The 22596-nt window shown below is 35.6% G+C and overlaps 1 protein-coding gene across 2 annotated transcripts in view; it reads right to left on the reverse strand.

Annotated features, from left to right (window-relative positions):
- Positions 1-22596, reverse strand: part of TRPM7 (transient receptor potential cation channel subfamily M member 7) — a 60820-nt gene that overhangs the window by 1834 nt on the left and 36390 nt on the right. The window contains exons 13-39 of one of the 2 annotated variants that reach the window (XM_074880111.1): positions 21983-22036; positions 21288-21428; positions 20583-20717; positions 19712-19992; positions 19009-19237; positions 17635-17790; positions 17353-17496; positions 16572-16700; positions 15387-15671; positions 14147-14321; positions 13486-13618; positions 12489-12673; positions 11680-11812; positions 10495-11210; positions 8320-8396; positions 7461-7520; positions 5916-5997; positions 5449-5519; positions 4912-4949; positions 4193-4218; positions 3801-3851; positions 3647-3712; positions 2772-3055; positions 2347-2429; positions 1807-2012; positions 724-775; positions 527-633 (exon numbers count right to left, since the gene is read on the reverse strand). In XM_074880111.1, the coding sequence (XP_074736212.1) occupies positions 527-633; positions 724-775; positions 1807-2012; positions 2347-2429; positions 2772-3055; positions 3647-3712; positions 3801-3851; positions 4193-4218; positions 4912-4949; positions 5449-5519; positions 5916-5997; positions 7461-7520; positions 8320-8396; positions 10495-11210; positions 11680-11812; positions 12489-12673; positions 13486-13618; positions 14147-14321; positions 15387-15671; positions 16572-16700; positions 17353-17496; positions 17635-17790; positions 19009-19237; positions 19712-19992; positions 20583-20717; positions 21288-21428; positions 21983-22036 (4099 nt within the window). The remainder of the gene's footprint in view (positions 1-526; positions 634-723; positions 776-1806; positions 2013-2346; positions 2430-2771; positions 3056-3646; positions 3713-3800; positions 3852-4192; positions 4219-4911; positions 4950-5448; positions 5520-5915; positions 5998-7460; positions 7521-8319; positions 8397-10494; positions 11211-11679; positions 11813-12488; positions 12674-13485; positions 13619-14146; positions 14322-15386; positions 15672-16571; positions 16701-17352; positions 17497-17634; positions 17791-19008; positions 19238-19711; positions 19993-20582; positions 20718-21287; positions 21429-21982; positions 22037-22596) is intronic. The other variant, XM_074880112.1, reaches the window with a different exon arrangement.

Here is a 22596-nt window from a genome sequence, read left to right on the forward strand (position 1 = left end):
TTTAAAATAAATGACCTCTCCATGTGAGAAACAACCTAGAAGAGAAGCGCGAAACAGGCAGGAATCACGCAAGTTGCTTATGTTGTTCTGCTGGAGTCTAAAAGTCTGATACAGAGAAACAATTTCAAGGTTTGAGATGAGAGTAGTGTAGTCCGTGCAGCAAAAATATCTGGAATTGAAAAGTTTTAACAGACTGAATTCCTGCAAACCTAGACATGTTTTTAAAAACAAACAAACCAACCCAAACAACAACAACAAAAACAAACAAAAAGCCACAACAAAAAACCTCAAAACAAACACAAGCACCATTTTGTTTAAAAAACTTGAAGGTTTGCAATCATCTGGACCTATCTTTCCTATTTTTCCTAAGAACCTTTATCAAATGGCATATTTTTTAAAAGTAAAATTACAAAACTGCTGTTTATTACTTATTCCACTTTCACAGCTTGACATAACTATTTCATTGTATGTCATACAACATTACATGGCATGAGTGTCTCAGAAGAAGAAATACAGCAATTCTTACCAGGAAGTTTAAGTTTCCTGCAGCAGGAATTACAGTGATGCTTCGCTCTGAAGTTTTTTATTGCATCCTCTCCCAAATTGGCCGGACCGAACACCATATCATATGACCTTAGAAATAAAGTGCACATAAACATGGGTTGCAGATGTTCTCTGGTGAAAATTTTATAATACTTCTCTTTAAATCCTTTTTAACCTTACCTTTTTTCTCCAGCTTTTATCACAGAGGGATCTGTCAAATTTTCACCAACACCTTTAGACAGCACATGAAGAAAAAGTTAAATCTGATACATTACATAAATGCATTAATATTGAAAAGCCTTGGCATTCTTCACTAAGAGTTCTCAGTTTCCCCAAGAATGAAAGCAGAAAAGAAAAAAGAAACACAACCCAAATGATATGTGAGATACTCTACCCTTATAAAAATTGCTCCTAAACAAGCACTCTGTACTTCTCAGATGTCTTCCATCTATTTTTACATTTGCCTGCAATTCCTAACTTTAATTTTCACCCTCGAGAAAGAACTTTCCTATAAAGTTCTCACAGCCAGAATATCCAACACACATTTCAGGATAAATACAGTTTACGATATTGGCACTACACAAATGTGCCAAAAAATTAAAATTTCTTATGGTTCACATCACTAGGAAAAGGTGTATATATTCCCTGTGTTGCTGTAAGATTTAATGCCATAGTCGAGCAATTAAGCTGGTGAAGAGTCTAGAGCACAAGTTTTATGAGGAGCGGTTGAGGGAACTGGGGTTGTTTAGCCTGGAGAAAAGGAGGCTCAGGGAAGACCTTCTTGCTCTCTACAACTACCTGAAAAGTTGTAGCGAGGTGAGTATTGGGTCTCTTCTCCCAAGTAAGAAGCAATAGGACAAGAGGAAATGGCCTCAAATTGCACCAGGGAAGGTTTAGATTGGCTATTAGGAAAAATGTCTTCACCAAAAGGGTTGTCAAGCATTGGAACAGGCTGCCCAGGGAAGTAGTGGAGTCACCCATCCCTGGAGGTATTTAAAAGACGTGGTGCTTAGGGACATGGTTTCGTGGTGGACTTGGCAGTGCTAGGTTAACAGTTGGACTTGAAAGGTCTTTTCCAATCTAAATGATTCTATGATTAAATAAGACAACTATAGATTTAGATTAGTTAGACCAAGATGCACTAAATAACGCTTGTTATTTGTATTATAGGCATACAAATTCTTAATAAAATGCTATCACAAGAGAAAAACTCACATAACATCTACCTTGGCCCCAATCCCAGTTTCAGAATAAAGACATTACCTTGCAGATCTAGTACCAGCAATTCTCCTCTTGTATACTCATATGTCCAATGGCTGAAAGCTAGCATAACCTCCTCTAGCATGTTAGTGGGAATTATTTCATCACCGTTATTGTTGTTATATTTTCTAAACTCTCCAGTCATGCACTCTTCAACTGCAAACCACTGGCCAGCAGAGTGGCAATATAACAGGAAAACTTCCAGGAACCTAGTAAAAAGCATGATTAATGAATATATTTCCAAAATAAATGGCAAATATATCATTACCACTAGATTTTTATTTGATTTACTAATACTTTAAATACTTTGAAACTATCATACAAAGTCCTTCATATTATCATGCTAGGGTAGAATCAGTGCAAAAAAGTATCAATAAAAAATACTGCCAACAATAATTCTGCTTGACACATTCATAGTAATGTTCTGAAACATATATCGACATATCAGTACCTTAATATATTTGATCCATCTGTTAACAACCCTGTAGGCACGCTTCTGTGTCAAAAAGTGTGCAACAGAATGGAAGTTTAAAATACACTCACCTTGGAGAGTATGGAATGGATTTGGGCTTCATTTGATTGAAAGCGAAGGTGAGCTTCTGTGCTGCTCTCTGCTGCTGGATTTCCTACAATTCAAAGCCCATATTTCATTAGCTGCATTATGTGTCAGGGAACATTAAGGACCCAAAAAGGCAGCAGGAACAGTAATGTCTATTCCCCCAAGACAACGTAACAAATTACTTGGTTTTTAAATTAAATCTACATCATAACAGTTGGAGATCTTTAATTAAAGTAAACCATACTGGAGCAGAGTTTTTAACCCTTTAGCTCGTACCAAACCCCAGACTAATTTTTTTTTCTTTCTTTAATAAGTATATACTGGGGGGGAGGCGGGGGGAGAGGAGAAGAATTCCTGTTTAAAATATAATGCCTGTCTATGTTTCATAATTGACAAGGATAAAACTTACTCTCAAGCACAAGTGTAACACAGTGTCCTCCTTATAAATACTTGACCAAGTATTCACAACTTCAGGAAGAAAAGACTTGATGATATAAAGATGTCCTGATTTCAGGATATCATATTCTGACCATGTGCATACTACTTTAAGAGCTCGACGTAAACCTCCTCCCATCTCCTCTTTACTTAAAAATTCAATTTTAGCACAGAGTCCTAGTTGTGACCAGGAAGACATGCTGTTGTTCAAGATGCTGGGAGAACTTTCTTCAAGGCGATACACAGTGACTGGTTCACCTATAATAACAGAAAGCAATTACTGCATTTAATTTTCCAAGTTTAAAATTAAAAGCACTGAAAACACAGTTTCTTAGATTTCAACATGCTGCAGTATTAAGTTGTTACTCACATCCTGAATTCACAAAATAGTTAAACTACCCAGTGGAAGACACCTCTCCAACCTCTTTCATACAGCAGCAAAGTAGTACTGCAGTTTTGTCCTCTTAATTAGAACTATTAATGACACTGTTCAAACAGCATTAAGAACACTGAATAAATATTTCTTTATACTTTTTATGAGTCAAGACAACTTAAAGGAATCCTTCCGGAATAGTTTGTTATAAAATCTGTTAGTACAATACTATCATCACTGTATCATCATTTCTGAGGACAACTACAATTAAATCTAGATTTCATAATCAAGTGAGCTGCCCTAGGAAAGGTGTCATATTCATTTATATTTCTGAGTGTTGCAAGACAGACACTAGGCTTCTTTTAGTTCACTACAACTTTAGTTGGCTTGATCATTCTATATTAGAAGGAATCTGTACAGGGTTTAGTTTTGTTTTGTTTTCTTCCCCAACTAGCTACAAGAAGTACAATTCTTACCTCTTGGAGGCACAGGAGTGAATGGAATGCTCTGCGATAATCTCATCAGGTTATTTCTTTCTACAGCTAGAGGAAAATCACAGCATTTATTAAAGTTTAAGTCTCTAACAAGTGTCATTAAAAATATGACCATTAGTTCAGAAGAGGGACTGACCTGAGTAATAGTAATTGATATCCATGATAGGCTTGAAAGGAGAAGCAATGCCTGAAAGAGATTTGGAAAAAAGAAAAAAAAAGGAGATACTGCTTGCTGCCTGTATTGTGTATTAAAATTACCCCATGCAAAGAACACTTGCCAAGTAAGTGTAAACCAAGAAAAAGGTTTGCTGTGCAGAAAATTAAGTATTATGCTTAGCTCTTCAGTACCTCGGGGGAGGATTTAAAAATTGTAGTGCTCAATGGTAGGCTTTTTTTTTTTTTTTAAATCACACTATTATGTGTCTATTAAATTACAAATTATCAGTAGTTAAACACATTCTCATACAAGACCCAAACAGTTGCTTATATGAAAAGCTCCCAGCTTGTTTACAGCAGAAACAAACTTACCATTCAATGCATCGTCTTCAGATGGCCTGTGAAATGCCACAAAACCAACAGTCATTACTTCTTAAAAACTTACATTGTATTCACCGATTTTGACACATCCTCCTAGGTCACCTTGTTAGCCTCACAGTACTGCTTTTATCCTATTTTTCAAGGGCAGTACAGGTTTCTTAATTACAAAATAGTAATGGAAGGCTGTTAAGCAATCTCATGTTTTTAGAGCTACACTTTAAATACCACCAAGTCACGCACAACATTATGTAAAGTTTGCATCACAAGAGCTCATTCCCACAGAGGTGCTTTAATTAAAACTTGTTCACAACAGCTTACCCTTCTGTTATCAGATTAATAAGGTAATGGCTTTAACAGTTAACTCAGGGGATAATTGTTAACAAGAGCAATGTCTGCACAGTTTCAGAGAAGGCCTGCAGTTTGAAAGGTTGGGTAAAGACCTTTACCAGGAAGCTAGCTCCTTAATAAGTGTCAACACAGTCATTTTCATTTAAGGGCATGTTTTGCCCTCTGACATGTGACCCCATTAATCTAAATAGAACCTGTCAAAGCATTCCAGTGAACACATTCAGTTATTTATTAGAAAAAAACCCTTAAACCTTGTTTTTTCATTAAATGCACCTGAATACTACTATAGCCAAAGACAACAATCAAAAACAAATCAAAAACCAGAGTAATAAAATTGCTCCATTAGTAGAAAGCTTACTTACATCTGACTGCTATTTGAAGGTCTACCTTGTAACCAATCCTTTAAAACAAAGGAGAGGAAAAACAAAGGTTTCAGTTTTGTATGAAAAACATAGTATATTTAATTGGAGGTGGGGTGGTAATGTGTTTTAAGATCTTACAGTACAGCCTGTTTATCGGAAATACTTCACCAGGCTGTACTGAACTGTAATTGAACGGGAAGACTCCAATATAACTGAGGAATAGTAATTACAATTAAAAGAATAGGTAAGGCTATATATTCACTACTGTTCTATGGATTACATCAATAATTATTTTCTTTAAAAAGTTGTGGTTTTTTCCATAAACTGGAAGCAGCATGTTTTCACAATGAGATATGCACCGTATGTAGTAGAAAACATGCACAACTTTTTCCCTCAGCCAAAACAGGTTCCCTTCTGTTGCCTCCTTGAACAAATGAGACCACAAATCAGTATTATTCTTTATACAATCTGTTTCTTCTCCTTTATTTATTCAGTTTCTAGTTGTGCTTAACATCAACAAAAAAGGCAGATACAAACCGTCAGTAAGGCTGCTTTAGAGTCCACTTGCTGAGTGTCTTCACTCGATGCTCTTCTGCTCTTGCTGTACACTACGGATGGAAGAGATTCAGAATTGGACACAGAACAGCATGTCTCATTGTTACTTACCTATTTCCCAACAGAGTGAGCAACTCAGCAGCTTAATGTGGCTCTCAAAATAAGCTTGATCCATAACTATCTTATTTTTAAAAGTTTCCAGCACAGGCCTGAACTAGATCACTTAGCTTTTCATGACTCGCTATCTGTGGCAAATACAAGGTAACAGAATTAAGCTGGCCTGACTAGGAAAGCCACAGTGAAACACAGGAGCAGATTCAAGTAGCACCAACCATTAAAATATTTCAAGATGTTTTAACTTTTTGTTTTTCCTTTTTATCTTCTTAAATATGAATTATCAACACAATTTAAAGATAAAATCAGGTGACTTGAAAAGACAATGCACTTACGTTGTTCTGAATGGGCTGTCAGAGGGTCAGTAAACCCACCACAAGAACTAGATTGTCTTAGACCACAGTCAGTTTGAAGACCCTACCAAAAAAAAAAAAAAATAAATCATTAGCCATCATTATCATTGTTTTCAAATACTGCTCTTCTGGCACACAATCTGCACAGTTTTCTTTTCTATAACTACCTAGGATTCTTTTTTTTTTTTTTTTTTTTTTTTAAACTTCTGGATGTACCTCAAATACCTTGCTGCACAAAAATGTACAAGTTGAGCGCATAATTCAGTTAAAACGCTCTTCACAGTAACCATCAGCTCTAATATTTTCAGGCACACATTAAGACTACTGACCCATACTGAAAGAGTTCTTTTAAAGAGAACATTACAATAGGATACAACTACATAAACATACATTACACTGGATCTCTACAAGCACTAAGTTCAGCTATTCTGTCATGTGCCTTTGTTAGCTACCAATTCCCATTTAAGAACATGGCTCTGGCAGAAACCAAAGTTCAGTTTGAACCCATTGAAAATAGGAACAAAATCTAGAGAAGCCTTGCCACATAAAAACCTACAGTTTATGAATTACATTTCCTTATGGACGTATTCCTCAATAATATTTACATATTTTCCAAATATCTACTGAGATGGTCAGCTTTTGACAACAAAGTATTTCTTCTGCAAAAAAGAAGAAAGGCAGTTTCATGACAAACTAGAACTACATGTAGACAGGCATAGGGCTGGAACATTCCTCACAACCAGCCTATTAATTCCAATGGTTACCTGAATAAAATGTAAAAATTCAAGATTCTGAAGAATACAAAACTGGAACTTTGAATGCTATGCCCTGCTTTTGATTCCAAGATTTACAACAGTTAGGAAATTGTTACCACCCTTTTTTACCCTTCCCTCTTAAGGAATACATCCACACACACCTAAATGCATACACACAGGCACATGTATACATCTGTGTGTGTGTTTAAGAGAGTGTGTGTGCGTATATATACGCAAGAAAGACTTTCTTTACATCCCCAAACATAAATACTTCACTGGAACGCAACACAGAGAATGCACCTGCTGAAAGTGTCTTCTGAAGACCCATTTTTAGGTCTATATGCATTTCAGTGTTCAGCATACATCTTCAGCATCTTACCATCAATGACTGTAGTGCCTAAATGAAAGGTAAGAATCAAACCAGTCCCACCAGTTAAGATGGGACAACTCTATTACTAAGTGTCTAAGAATAGCAATACTGTCCGGAAATGCTGCTGGAGTCTGCATCCCAACAGTACCAAACACTGGAGCTATTTAGACCTACATCAAGGAGACATCCAGCTGTATTTGTACAAAAGTTCAGCTGTACAAATTTATATTTTTTTTCTTTTTTTAAATCATGACCAGGGTTTATATATATTTTTTTTAAAAAAAAAGTCATAAGCAGGGTTTACTTATAGATAACGATATAAGAAAACAGAGTTCCCTGTCTTCACATTTTGCATCTGGTGAAAATAATGTCTCTAAATAAATGGAAATCTTCTTTACTTACTTGAAGTCTGGTTGTCTCTATGCCTTCCAATATAGCTTTTTTGAAGTCTTCCTGTTGCTCCTATTAAAAAAAAAAAAAACAAGCAAATTGTAAATATTATTACCAAAAAAAGCATACCAAAAATACACATGTACAAAAACCTTTTTGGTCACACATTATACTTATCAGAAGGTCCAGAAGGAGCAACTCAGCAGAACACTGACATTGCAAATGGTCAAAGCCAATTCTCAAGTCAGATTCTCCCCTGAATGAGGGGTAACTGCAAATGGTAACTTGTATTTATTAATTTATCTTAACAGCTACAGTGAGAAAACTAGCTTTTTTGTATATACTGTAGCACTTGGAGGACAGGTTTGTTATGATTAATAATTTTAGTTTGACAAATTTACTAGAAAGGCCTTTTCTTCTTGAAACATAATGAACAATTTTTGTCACTTTTAAAAATCATATACACTATCATCTTGCTCTATAAAATATCACGTAAATCACTGAAATCTTCCTAAATGCTGATCTTGAAATTTATGAGTGTGAAATGCTTCATTAAACACTAATTATGGATACATAATTTTATCTTAATTCACAGTTATAGTCATCTCAGCTTTCATAACCTCAGATCTTGTTCAATATTTCATTAGTATCATATCATGAAGCAACAGTACTTGATGTGTGGTTAAGGTTGCATGACTTTTCACTAGATTTTTTTTTTTATTTAAGTCATAAAACAGATACACATTCCTTCCGGGCTGCATTTTGCAAGTTCTTTGTATTTGCCCTTACACCTTTTCAAAACATATTGTGAAGTTACAGTTCAAAAAAGATGATCCCCATTAACACGTTTGACAAAGTCTTCCCTGCTTACCTCAATATCAGAACTCCTTTCTTTAATTTTGCTTGCTGCCTCTTTAAACCGCTGTAACTCCATGCTGTCTCTGTGACCTTTGACACAGTGAATTCAAAAAGAGTATTCAAAATCAAAGGCAACCTCCAATGGTCTGACCATGCCAATAGTGTGCATCACCACAGCAAAGGGTTACAAACCATCTAAGTCATGTGTGCCTGTTAGCACTAGACAAGACTTCCAAACACACTAAAGTAAAAATCAGTGTAACAAAATAGTAATATGAAACTATTGCTTTTCCCACATTAAGGCATCGATTACCACAATTCAAAAAGCAAAACTAAAAATCTAAATTTTTACTCAAGTGTATGCTCCTCACATGAAAGGAACAGGGCAGTCTGAATTACAGTATTTTTATGTATGACAAATGAAGGAAAAGCAGACAGTTTTCTCGAGGTAGCTTTTACAATATACCCTTCATGCTTCCAGCTGCAAGAAATACTTTTGTGAATTTTACCAAGCATGTGGCTATATAATGAATGAAAATCTACTTGGCTTCACAACGGAAAGCTGCACCTTTTCACAAGTTTTATAAAACATGGACTGTAAGAATGAAGAGTATGTTCTAAATGCTAGTGATGTCAGGAGGACCATACACTAAAAATTTGGCTCCAGTAAAGTAAGTATAGTTAGTATTCAAAGTTATTAGTGGTAAAGTACATTTAAAGATTAGATAAGAATTATACAATTACTGTCCATTATTTCTGTTTAGTCTTGCTTTCTGAATGTAAAAAAATGTTTTTTAAACCGTGAGGAAATTATAAACAAATAGCTAGTGAGTGTACAAATGTGTAGCTACTCTTCCTACACATACGTAAATCGAAAAATGCTAGTGCATGTAGGTAACTTCTCAGAACTCCAAGTTTCACAACAGTAGAATAAACTCTTGTCTAAATATTTAATTTTTTACATCCTCAACAAACCTTTGGAAAACACTGAGACATCCCTGAACAACTGGGGCAAGACAACACCTCTGCAGGTAACCTGACAGCTCCAGATTGTGATCTTCTGCTACACACTAAGTGTACTTAAAGCATTATCTACTTGACAGAAACCAGTTAGTAAACCCACACCTGTGTTTTGCAATGAATCTGCCACTGTTTTACCATTCAAATATGTAGGTAACGCTAACCAAAAACGTGCACCTTTTTACTGTTAAGCAAAACTTGAGGGAAGGCATAATGCTGTATTTAATAAAAGGACTTTGGAAACTTCCAAAACAACTGCCAAAAGATACATTAGCCTAGGCAACAGTGGAAGATCCCAGTTACAACAGTGTTTAGAAACATAGTATAGGAGGATCCCTCAGCTTGACACAGATACCACAAAGATATTTGTCCAGGATTCCATCAGCCTAAGTCTTCTGTAATTACGTCAAGAAATAGACAATATTTTTGATTTATGCAATGAGAAGGTAGGAGCCTTATAACGAGTCACAAAAAGTTTGTCTACAATGCCCGTACCAAGTTGTAGAGCTGCTAATTGCACAAAACTGCTATACTCAACAACTGGCTAATGTTTTTCAGAAAAATATTGTCTATGTGACAGAATTATAAAGAAATGATAATTTAAGTAAAAAAAAAAAAAATAAATCAAGCAACATAGGGAAATTAGAGATGTTAAAAGCATGAAAAAGCAGAGCAAAATGGTAGAATAAAGTCACCTGCAACCGGAATACACCCAAAATACTATACAATTCTTGGTAAGTCAAACCTTGTGGCTTAGATTTGGTCCACAGTTTATGAAGTAGTCCCATAAGGATGTTAGAACATAAATCTTGGGTTTGTAGTTCCATTGCATGGACATGCTGACTTTTGGAAAGTTCATCTTTAATATTCAATTTTCCACGTGAGCCGCCACAGTTGACTGTTGACATCAAGTCGCCAGTTGACAAAGAGAACTTCATTTGGGAGTTGTTCTTCAATAAGTTGACAGAGGACTGGTGATCACATCTGTCAACTCTGCAGCTGTAGTTATCATTAGTGTCACTCTCATCATGAATAAAACCACAATTAACGTATCCTCCATTTTCAACACAAGGTTGGGTGAAAGCAAGGCAAGCAGAGCCAGAAGCAAGAGGATAAGAGCAGCTAATAATGACTTCAGGACATTCAGAATCTACTTTGTTATACTTACCCACAAATGCACCAAATTCTACATTATTATCTCCTTCTGTAGCCTTAGAGAAAACAGTCTCTTCATGCCTTGCTGAAGAATCCAGCTGACTTTTGCAACTGGGCCGAGATGGAGTGCTAACAAAAAATTTAGCTGTTGGGGATGTTACGTGTGGCATGCTGTTGGATGAATTGCCTAATTTTTTACTTTTACCAATGGATTTTGAGATCTCTGCAGCCTGTATTCGTTGGCGAAGTTCTGGAGGGGAAACAGCATTTGAAAATAAGGCACTGCCTGAGGAACCTGCCTCTTGAAAGTTTATTTCTTCTCTTCGGGGAACTGGAGCTAACTCCTGACCAATTGTCTTATGTTGGGCTTCTTTTTCATCACGTATAGAAATGTTACAGAGTAAAGCATTATTACTCTCAAGGCCTCCTTGCGGAAAAGAACCGAAGACATTTCCAATGCTGTGCTTCTTCCACACAGAAGATCTTAGAGAGCCATCCTCAATGAGGTTTTGTGCCAAATGTTTTGAAATGCTCAATTCCCGAGTGATTTCATTATGAACCTTGCTAGCTTCTGAAGCTTTCTGTGCAGTCAGTGTCTTCAGAGTATCCACAGTTAGAGCAGAGAGATCCTGTAGGTGGCCAATCTGTGAATCTAAAGACTGTAATGACCGTTTTATGTAGTTGACACGATCACCAACTTCCTTTATCTGAATGCACATTTGTTCCACCCTAAGAAAAATCAAATTATGAAGCAGCTATGAAAAGCATTTTTCTCAATATGCAAAAGAAACATCTTTGTAACCCTTTCTGCCCATTTAATGAGGAAAAACCTAAGAAATGTCAGGATGGTATACACTATAGTATCGGACTGTTTTGTAATACAACATTTGTACATACTTCTGAATCACAGAATTTAACATACACATCAATAGAGGGCCTACAGTACTTTTTCAAATTTATCAGTTTATTAAAACATCATGAGAAACTAAATAATACAATTGCCTCAGCTTACTGAGTGCTGCTACAGATCACAAAGCATCAACCACATTACTGGTTTCTGCACAGCAATAGGAAAACATCATCTAAAGTTTGCATAAATACTTATGTTCTTGAACTGCATTTTACCCCCCTTAAAGCACAAAAACCTGCAAAAGTTCTAAGCTTCTCTATTCAGAAATTTTATTTGTAAATATTCTACCGTTCAAATGTGACTCGAATCCTCTCCTCACTTCCAGAATGAAATTTATCATCCTTTTCATTGAAATACATCTCAACACACAGCTCTTCAAAATCATGAAGTTTCTTTTGATCTTCTTCTGTCAGGAAGAGTTCTAAAGAGAGATTACACAGTTAAGATGATGCATATGTAGTGAAGTAGTACAGATGCTGGAAACCAATAGTCACAACTTTACAAAGGGTGTTAAAAATAAAAACCAAACCAAAACCAACAAAAAACCACAGTGACACCCAAGACCCTTCCTCTCAACTTGCTAGAAAAAAGTTCATAGTCAAAATTTCCACTAAATAAAAATAAAAATAGTAATTCTGAGAGGATCTGCACATAATATTATCATTCCTTATGTTCCTACCCTCCAATGCCTTTTAATTTGAGGCAGAAGCTAGATTCCTTAGCTGGATTTTATCATCTGTGGAACATATCTTTTTTTCTTTTTAAATTTTCAAAGGGTTTCCAGCAACAACAGAAGTTTTCCAGAATAAAAAAAATTCTTTCCCCATTAAACTAACAGGAAATCTAATCTTGTTTTTTTGTTTGTCTGAAGTTAGTTAGAGTGGAGATTTCTAGGGTCTGTACACTATACCCTTCATAAAAACACTGGGACTTTGAACAGAATTAAGAGTCTTAATATTTAAAACATGGAAAATGAAGACCTACTTCAATTTTCTTGAGAATATACATTACAATCAAGAACACGGCACTTTTCTGACAGTTTGCTTTAATCATATCAAAAAAGTTACTGCAATTTTTTGGATAATAGCTGTTCATACTTGGCCCATCTGAAGTCTTGTCTGTCTTTCTTCTTTTACATATACAACAGAACAGGGAAGCCATGTGGCTAAGAATAATAAGTGGTGGAGGCAGAACAGGTTTTTCATGGTAGGCCATAATGAAATGATAGCGTTGATACTTCCACACAATGTTTGAAATTGCCTTGACTTGTAAATACACGTTGCTGAAAGGGAACAGAAAAGTATTAACACAAAAAGGTGGTTTTTGGGGTCGTCAGAGGGTCTGTGTGGAGGAGGTTGATGCTTGGGTTTTTTTAACACTTTGATAAAACCTTGAATTCTGAAGCTAGTTAAGAGACACATATTTGGTTTTTACTGCAAAATTATTTCAGTGGAAGTTGGAAACACATTCAAGAAAACACCATGATCCAAAGCAAGGAGAGGGTTAAAAAAATCTCATCTGGTAACATCCCAGTACCTTTCCTCAGAAATAAATTACACTGAGATCAAATTTCAAGTTTGCCAAACAAACAAATATTTCTAACTAAACCCGGATTTTTGTATCAGACCACGTTAATTCTACAGTCTGCCATTCTTCAGGGTTAGTGAGCTGCTTATTCCCATAAGTCAAACACTTGCAGAGAACGATAAGAGACAATTTTCTCTACTACAATTCAATTCAACCAACTACAGAATGTTCAATGAATTTAGGAACACCAGTCAATACACAGATGAAGAAACAATTTTGTTTGTTTTCTGACAAAGAGAAATTATAAAATGCTTTCAAATTCTCTACAACTTGCAATTCCCCTGGCTTCATAGATTTGACCCATACCAGTCACATCACACACTTCCCGAATTAGTCACTGGTTTGCAGTGAAGAGGAGATGAAGATCAGCTTTAGAACCTGAAAATACTTCCAGCAAATGGGATTGCTTTGAACTGGCATCAGTTCTTCTAATCTTGTCATCTTATTGCAGTGAAATAGAAGCTTATCAAAGGATTAGCAAAAATTAACAATTATCCATATACTCACTTGAAAAATGCAATAAGGAGATTAACCATAATTATGTACTGTACAAAGAGGTAGACAGCTTGAAGAAATGGGGTCAGCCATGTTCCTGGGCCACAGAGATGAGCAACCTTTTCATCAGAATTATTTGCACATACTGTGTTGGGGAAAAAAAGATACAGAGAAAATATGTACAACTTTTAGAACGTCCAGCAAGTACAGAGGGAAATATAAAGACTGCAACAATCAACTCTCATCCACTGGTTCTGCAATTCAAAATGTCTCCATGCATTTAGGGATATGGTAGAACAATACAGGAGACACAGTTTCTGGTTAATACTACGGTATAATCGTATTATCAGATTTTAAAAAGCATAATACACCACCACAGTCAAAATTTTGGCGTGACAGCTGTGGGGGAAATTCCAAAATTTTGCTAGAAATAGCCTTGTGAGAAGTTGTGATTAATTAGAGGTTTCATTCTAAGCCATTCAAGCTTTATAAAAGATAATTAAGTAGTAAAGAAATTATACAGCTGCAACCCACAAAGAAGAGATAATCAAATTACAGAATCAATGTCAACAATACTGGGCAGTTCATTTCTTAAAACTAGAATTTCATAAGACCTTGAGAAGATCTTAGAGTAAGTTTTCTCCTTCCTTGCTTCAAAACTGTAGTGTCTTACCATCAATTTCATAGGCATACACTTCACCAAAAATCATCCAGTATGGATGAAACACAATATCTCTAGCAAGAGTCCAAGAGGGTGCCTCATCAGGATACAATATTGCCTTCCTGGGAACACCAAAACTAAGTAGTACAAGTGCCATAATCACCACAATGTAAAACATGTTGGCCACCTATTAACACAAAAAAGTCAGTTAAACCACAAGGTCATAATTATGATTTCACAACTTTAAACACTTTTACAGTGACTGTGTATGCTTTATGAATTCTATGTATTATATAAGGAAAACAGTCTAGGACACTTAGATTTCAGTCAGAAATTTTTGTTAAATAACAAACCCTGTAAAAAATTTTGTTTTCTTCCTGTACTTTCTTATAGCATATTTAGTATCCTCAGCAAAAGGCAACTGAAAGGATTTCCTTTGTAACTCAAATACCTATTAGTGGATGAGTAGCAGCTGATAAAGAGAAACATTCCTTTCTACATGCACTCAATAGCTGCACAAAATGCAGAGGGCAGAGGTAGTTTTCCAAGGGCCAAAACACAGAACTTATGCCTCTTGTAAGAAACCAAGTGAGAAATGAGCAATTTGATGACCTCATTTTTACAGAATGACAGGGTTCAACTTTGTAGGAACCATTTTATAGGGGGAAGAAAAACAAACACCCCCTTCCACCTTTGTATATACAGTTCTCAAACCTTAACATCTTTAACAGTTAGAATAGCTCAGTGACAATAAAGCTATGTATTTTTAAATTTAAACAATTTGAATATTTTTTGTGTGAGGAAAGACAAGAACAGAGCCACAATTTAGTCCCAGTTTTCCACAGCACAAAACACTTGCACTAGAGAGAAGAAAGGCAAGAAAACCAAGACTATAAATAAGTCTCAGACTCAGAAAGGAAGCAATGTTAGATGAATCAAGAAAAAGGCATCATCATAGTCAAGTCTCTGACATCTAAGAACAAAACAGACCAGAGAAGGAAGATTTGCCAGTTTTTTACAGATATGTGACAGAGAAAGCTTCATAATAAAGGAAGCCTTCTAATCAGTGTTTGTTTTGCAACATAGTAAGTTATATTCCAGCTAGCTAATTCTGCACACTGAGCTGTTGACATATAACACCAGGATAAGCAACCTCTTTCTAAATAAAACTCTGACAAAACTTGTAAATGGATGCAGCAAGAAAAATGTAGTTCAGTTGGGGAAAAAACCCAGTAACAAAAGTAGTACTTACCATTTTCCCAATCATCATAACGTAAGGGCCAGCCTGTTGATTTACAGCTAGAAAATCCAGTAATCGCACATACCAAAAAATTATATTGAGACAGTATGTTATTCTTCCAGCAACAAAGACATAATTTTCTCTGTAAGTGTTTTCACCAAAATTCCCCTTTGCTCCAAATCTTAATGCAAACCCAATGAAGAAAGTGACAATGGCAACTGTGTCACTGATATTGAAGTAATCACTGAACCACACTTTAATCTTCTGATTAATCTTCCCAGCTTCTGACATAAAAATCTGCAATAAAAATAAGCCAGGTCTGCTCACATTTATTGCACATGGACTAACACTGAAATATATGAATCACTAATATTTTTATACTTGCAAAAATAAAATATCTATTCAAATGGATAACTGTTTTATACTGTGGAATCAAAACCAGCATTTAACTGTGTCGGCCTCCCAACAAGCACAAGGAGCATGTATGTTTCCTTCTGTCTGAACAATATGAAAGAATTTTGGGTTTAAGTTTTTTTGGTGGGGTTTTTTTTTGATTTTTAGGCAGTTACTGTTACAAAAATAAGCCCTGCTTTCTGCACCTTCAGCTGGGCCTGAGGTACCTGCCTAATGAACTAACTTCCTCTCTCACTTAAAAATTCTTATAGAACATCTCAAAAGTCTCTTGCTGACCAGAAACATTGTAGTTGTGATAGCTATCCTACCTTGACAAACCTTTTATGTTTTGCCGTCTTGGTCATGGCATAGTAGAGTTTGTCTGACACTAATAGATAAATACACATTTCACCCCTCAGGAAAGCAAGGTTGTTTATTTCATTACAACTGGGGGGGGGGGGGGGGGGGGGCAGGATTTTAACCAAAAAGGGAAAAAAAAAAAAAAATTAGACCAGGATGTCATTGCCAGTTCCTTGAAATTTAGGAGGAAAAAACCCACCTTGTTTTAATAGATCTCTATCTCTTCCCCATTGGACACAGAAGAAAAGCAAGCTAAGTCCAAGCAGTAGGCCAAGAAACACTGGTATTGAAACTAGCAGCCTATACCAAAGTTTAAGATAAAGGTATTACATCATGTACTCTGATGCTTGAAGTTTCTTCAGTTCTCTTGTTTATAAACAGAGTTTAAAGTATACTGTTTTAATTGACAAAGAAAACTAAAATCCCAGATTGTTACAGGCATACCTCACGAATTTTCTCAATTGCTGATGTGAAAATGTAAGCAATAACAATCCACTCTTGAACAGACGGTAATTCTTCCATTTTTACAAGAACCACAAATGTGTAGAGCATGAGGAATCCTAAGTATGCCAACTAAAAAAAGCAATGAAAATTATACATATAATTACTGAAGGCTTATTTATAGATGTGCATGGAATCCTTTGATGTGGTATACAATAAAAGCTTCAAGTATGATTACAGTACTATATTTACCCCTTTAAGCAGACAAGTTATTATTTATAGGGGGATCCAAACATTTTCTTCTTCTTAGAAGAAAAATAGCTGTAATAAGCTATTTATTGTTAGCAAAGCTTTGTTCTTATTACAGCTATTTCTCCATTAATCCAAATTTTAGTTTCTATTACAGTAATTTAAACAAAGCTGTGCATGAATACTTTAGCCTAATAAATTATCATAGAATTCCTGCTAGCAACTGATGAAATTAATTACTCAGGCCAGAATAAAAATGCTCATGCTAACTACTCTCTTAGCTTTAGAGAAAAAAAAAATTCAAAGCTAACATCATGAACTTTAAAAAACCCCAAACCATGGAGCACTGCATATGCATTTTTTCAAAATGAAGTACTTCTCATTTCCAGCTTAGCAAGGTAAGGGGTTTTTTGTTTGTCTTTTAAAACAGTGCTTAAAGTTTGATTCAGGTCACATCATTACATGTTGAGAAAAGAACCCAAAAATCTGCACTAGATTTCCAAATAAAATACACATTACACCGAAGAAAACTCACCGTATTAAACCAAAACTTCACAATTGGTGCATGATAAAATGCATAAAATTTCTGTGTAATTGGAAGTCTTTTGGGTTTTGCTGGAGTCTCCATATCATGCTTTTCTAAAGTACTATCCAAGATCCTTACTTCTTTAAACACCTCCTAAAATGAAAGGACTGTTACTTTCACAGGCAGAACTACATGCTTTTGGACACTCATTTTAACTCTTGCTTTGATTTAAAAATGTGATTATTTAAGTTCAAAACACTGGTTTTACTATCTCCCCCTGCCCCACATTACCATAGGTATTTCATCTGCTGCGTTCTGGAAGTTGTTTTCACTGTCATCCATTGCCATTTGATGTGCATCTTGAGATTGAGGAATATGTGACATTTCAGCCTTGGTCTTATATTCCAACAGCAGTATAGCAGGAGGGAGTAAAATACTCAGTATCACCTGGAAAAGATGAAGACTAAGTACAAATAGTTCACAGCTACATTAAAATATCAGAATAGACCAACACACAGAATATCCTCTGAAAACATATTATCCAAATTGCACTTGCTTGTTATTGAGGAAAAAAAAATTGTAGAAAATAATTAGTTGTTATTACTTAATACATACACTTAAGAGACTAAGATCACATATACAGAGCATTCCTTGACTTGAAGATACAGGAAAGGGGAAGAATCAACAAATTCCAAAACTAAAAGCCACTAGAAAGAATGTACTCCAATCTTGAAGATCCAGAGATGTTCTGTTTACACTGTTCTTTAATCCACTCCCAGAAACTCTGGAACCGTGTACTATCAAGGTATGTTTAAGAAGCATATACGAGTGGAGGTTGTGGTTTTGTTGGGGGTAGGAGGGGTGTTGTTTTGTTTGTTTTGGGGTTTTTTTTTCAACTTATGGTAGAAAAACAAGCTAAGGTATGGATGAAGAGAATAAGCGAAAGCTATTTATTGTCATTAGCCTGTTAGAAAGCAAGCAAGAAAATGGTTAATCAGTTATCAAAGAGGATTTTAGTAGATCACAAGTTAAATGATGCTTGTAGATATTTTGTAGGAAAGTTTTCTTTCTTTGTATTCCTAGCAACAATATGTTTTGGTATATCATCTCAAAGAAATATGCAACTCCCATTTTGGTTCAATTGCTCTGTATCACAAAGGGCACCTTTGGGAAACCTATCCCCAATTTGCCTACCCTTGTTTCATTCTGTGCCTTGTTTTTGCTCAGTTTCTTCCTCCAAAATAGGATATACACAAAGCTTTTCTACATCAAGTCTTATGAGCTGCCTGAAAAAAGCCAAAATGCACGTAACTATATTCTTACAGCAGGTTTTCTGTCTGTTAAGGTTTTTACCACTATGTTTTTAGTAGTGGATTAGTATTCACATAATCTCTTTAAGCCTCTGATTAAAGGCTACTTGCCTGATTTTTGCCTTCTATATTTCTGTACCTTATTTGAAAAGATAATAAAGTGTCAAAAGAAGAGTTTACAATAAATTATTCCAGTTTTGATTATGTTACAGGAGACTGTTTTTACAGGATTTATTAACACAAGCTATGGCTGTGAAAGCTTTACACTAATAGCATTTAAACACATGCTTTCCTTCTATTTAAACATAAATTCCGTTGATCCTTTTTTACACCAATGAACTGCAACAATGCTTACTTTGTACCATGAATTCTTCCTCATGTTCAGCCTTCCCATCCACATATCTGATAACAACATCTGTGTACAAGTATGTGCTACAAATGGACGAAGTCTTGATGATACTGCTAGCTTCAGACAAGTTGAGTTGCTCCAATTTTTAAGCTCATAGGTTAGTAATTTCATTGCCATAGTTTCATCTTGTCGGAAGGACTGTTCTAAGAGTTCAACTGCCAGTTGACCAAACTCACTAGAATGAAGAAAAATCAACAAAACAAAATTTAGTATCTACAGAAATGACCTTGAGTTTACACTGAATTTTCTCGTACAATCAAATTCCCAGTAGCACAACTTGAAGGGACTACTGCCTGTCCATTCTGTACAGATACACTGTACAGTAATTTGTAACTACAACATGTGAATCCGTGACTTCTACTAAAAACACACGCAGGCTACAAACAGCTGTTAAAACATGCAAGGAAATTACATGTTAAGTAAATGGCACATTCAGTGTCATCATAACTATAAATCATGACTTTTACAGCTCTCAAGAGAGAGCAATATCTAATATATAACTTCTACTAGAGTGCCGCTTAATTCTTTTTGCAAAAAGGAATTGTCTTCAAGTGTGCCAAGAGAACAGTTTGGGGTTTGTTCACATACAGCCCACTACTTTTATAGTAAATTTCAAGAAAAGATCTTTAATGATATAAATGTAATTTACTTGGAATACTGTTTCAGCTCTTCTGAAGTATCATCAACAAGGTCACTTTGTTTTGCTTCATATGCCATTGAACGATACACTTTACAAGCAACCAAGGCTTTCGCCATGGACTCCTCCCCATGCTGCCAGAAGAAGAGGGCCATCTTCTGCCTCTTCATTAGCACCGCCCAAAGTAACAGCTCGTTGAGAGGGTAAGCAAAACGTCTTGTTTCAGGATCATCTATGTCTACTATTTCATCTTTGGTTCTTTTCTTTTTTCCCTCTTCTGCACCAGTGTCAATCTTTAAAATAATATCAGAAAGTTACATTTAAATCTCTAAACTTGGTCATTACATAACCTGAAATAAAATTCAGAGTGATCCAATATCAAATTATATATAATTATAAAAAGAAAAAAAATTTCTGAAGACTTGAAAAGCAGTTGAGTCCAATTCACTTTAATAGCAGGGAGACTGAATTATTTTGATTTATAGATCAAAAGAAAAGCATTTAACTAATATACCTACATACAAATGAGGAAACTCATGGAGACTGCTAGAGTAACACATGGCCAAATCTTGCTCTGTCTACAAAGCCGTGCAAGTCCCTGCCGCATTGCTAGAACTGTGCCAAAAATAAGCTTTCTGCTCCCTAACATATCAAAGTTTATCCAGAAGACTACTATACAGAAAGATAAACACTCTTTACAGAATCCTGTAAGCATGCTAGACAGTTTATAAAACAAGCACAAAAGCCAGGCTGAAATTCCAGCTTTACCAAAGTCAGTAAAACTGCTGCTACTCACACTTCAGTGGCACTCGGATTTCAACCAGGTTCTCTGCTCTTAACTACTTAAAATAAACCCCACCATGTTCCCCTCACACATCCCTACCTTTGGTTTGTATGGCTGCGCTGTTTTGATGAAGTGATTATGGCGCATTTTTTCTTTCTTGTCTGCACGGTTACCAAAAGACTCATGGCTTTTACACATCTGAGGAGTAGTATTTGAAGGATTTCGCCCAGATCGCTGTAACAAGAATAAGGGGAAGGGGCTTGATTTGGTTTCTTTAACTCTTACTACTCGGCATTATAAAATCATCTGTTTATAGCTAGATATTTAGTTGAGCAATTTAACAGTTAGTTTGCTACTGAAACAGTGATGAACTTGTGTAACAGCAACAACCAGAATTTTCACAGGATATTTAACAAGTTTTTTGGTTTGTTTTGGGTTTTTTTTAGAAGGCACAAATTAGGCAGTTACACTCGTTTTACAAGAAGCTAAGATATCTGCACCTCAAGCCCTGGTGAATCTGCATATTTAGTGCCCATTCTTCACCTGGGAGTAGGAAAAGACAGAATAACAGAGAAGGAATTCAGATGTGGTAGAATAAGGAGACGGAGAACAAAACCTTTTGTTTGTTCTCAAACCCAGAACAGCTAACAGCTTCCCTCACAAGCCTTACTATTGCCTTTAAAAGAACCAGTCCATTGACAAGAACAACAAAACAATATTGATCCAATTTTTCTCCAAAATACGTAGGTTTTTTTAATTGAGAACATATGAATCAGCATGTCCTGTTATCCAGCTGCAACATACCCGATTATTCCCGCTGAGACTATTGTATATAGCTCTAAAGCGTTTTCTTGTATAGGTGCATCTATAGGTTCCTCCCATCAGATATTCAATAACAAGCCCCACATCAATCAGGTTGATTTTATATCCTGGAGGAAGATTTCCCTAGGAATACAAAAAGTATTTTTAGTTTTTCAGATTATAATCTTAAACTTGCTTAGAGTATTTCTACATGTTACATCACAGCTCTAAATAAAAAACCAATTAAACCTTTCATGATTAAAAAACCCAACATCTACATGGCTCAAAATTTATCAGTTTTGAAAAATACAAAGTTATAGCTTCTTTTCTGTATGATCTCCCCTAGCAGGGTAGATGTTCATTCTGTTGGGGGTGGCGGGGGATGGGGGACACTGTTTTGTCTCTTAACAGCCAAAATTACTCCTAGCTGGGAATATCAGCTTCAGTCCCCCCAAGAAGGAAAACAATCACAAGTAAGATGAAAAAGACAACACTCATCAGGCTTAACATCTTTCTGGCAGCAGGGCACTAAGCATAAAACAGCAAGTATTGGAAACAACAGAATGTCTGCAGAAGTAGCTTATTATTTACAATAAAAGCTAATTAATAAACCTAAGATTAAATTGACAGACAAACCTAAGAAATCATCAAAAAAACTAACATCACTAGTTTGACAGATTTCTACATTTACAGCATACCTGTTTGACATCCCGAACAAGATGAAAGAGTGTTGGGTTAGTTGGGCCTTGTTTCTTTATAAAAAAGAAGGGGGGGGAAATTTGGAATGAGAAATTAAGAGTGCAATGACAATATGAGAAGATTACAGCAGAAGCCAAGTACTTTTGCATGTTAACTAAAAACAAATAATTCCAGAGTTTTTGAACAAACAGCCATCAAATAAATGCAAATATTTCAAACTACCATATTAGCTACAGACTATTTTCTTTTCTGGGACATAATTAATACACTCATAGTTTGTCCAAAAAGGGGAAAAAAAAAAAAAAAAAAAAGAATGCAAACAGCACCATTATGGGGTTTTTATATTATTAAAATTATTTAATTTACAGGAATACACACAGACTGATATTCATGTTTACAGTATCGCAGGATGCATAATAAAAGCTCCCTTACTTTTTGAATTTTTAGTCTAAACATTTCCTCTTTACCAAAGTGTATTTTTCTTCCTTCTCTGATTTCCTACAAGTGCATGAACTGTTACACTTTTAGATATATGGTTACCCTAGCTCCCATACAGAACTCAATCAAAACCACATCAAGTGTGCAACAGCAACATAATACAAGATTAAAGAAA

This window comes from Strix uralensis, chromosome 11 (genome assembly GCF_047716275.1).
Source record: "Strix uralensis isolate ZFMK-TIS-50842 chromosome 11, bStrUra1, whole genome shotgun sequence".
Classification (NCBI taxonomy): Eukaryota; Metazoa; Chordata; class Aves; order Strigiformes; family Strigidae; genus Strix; species Strix uralensis.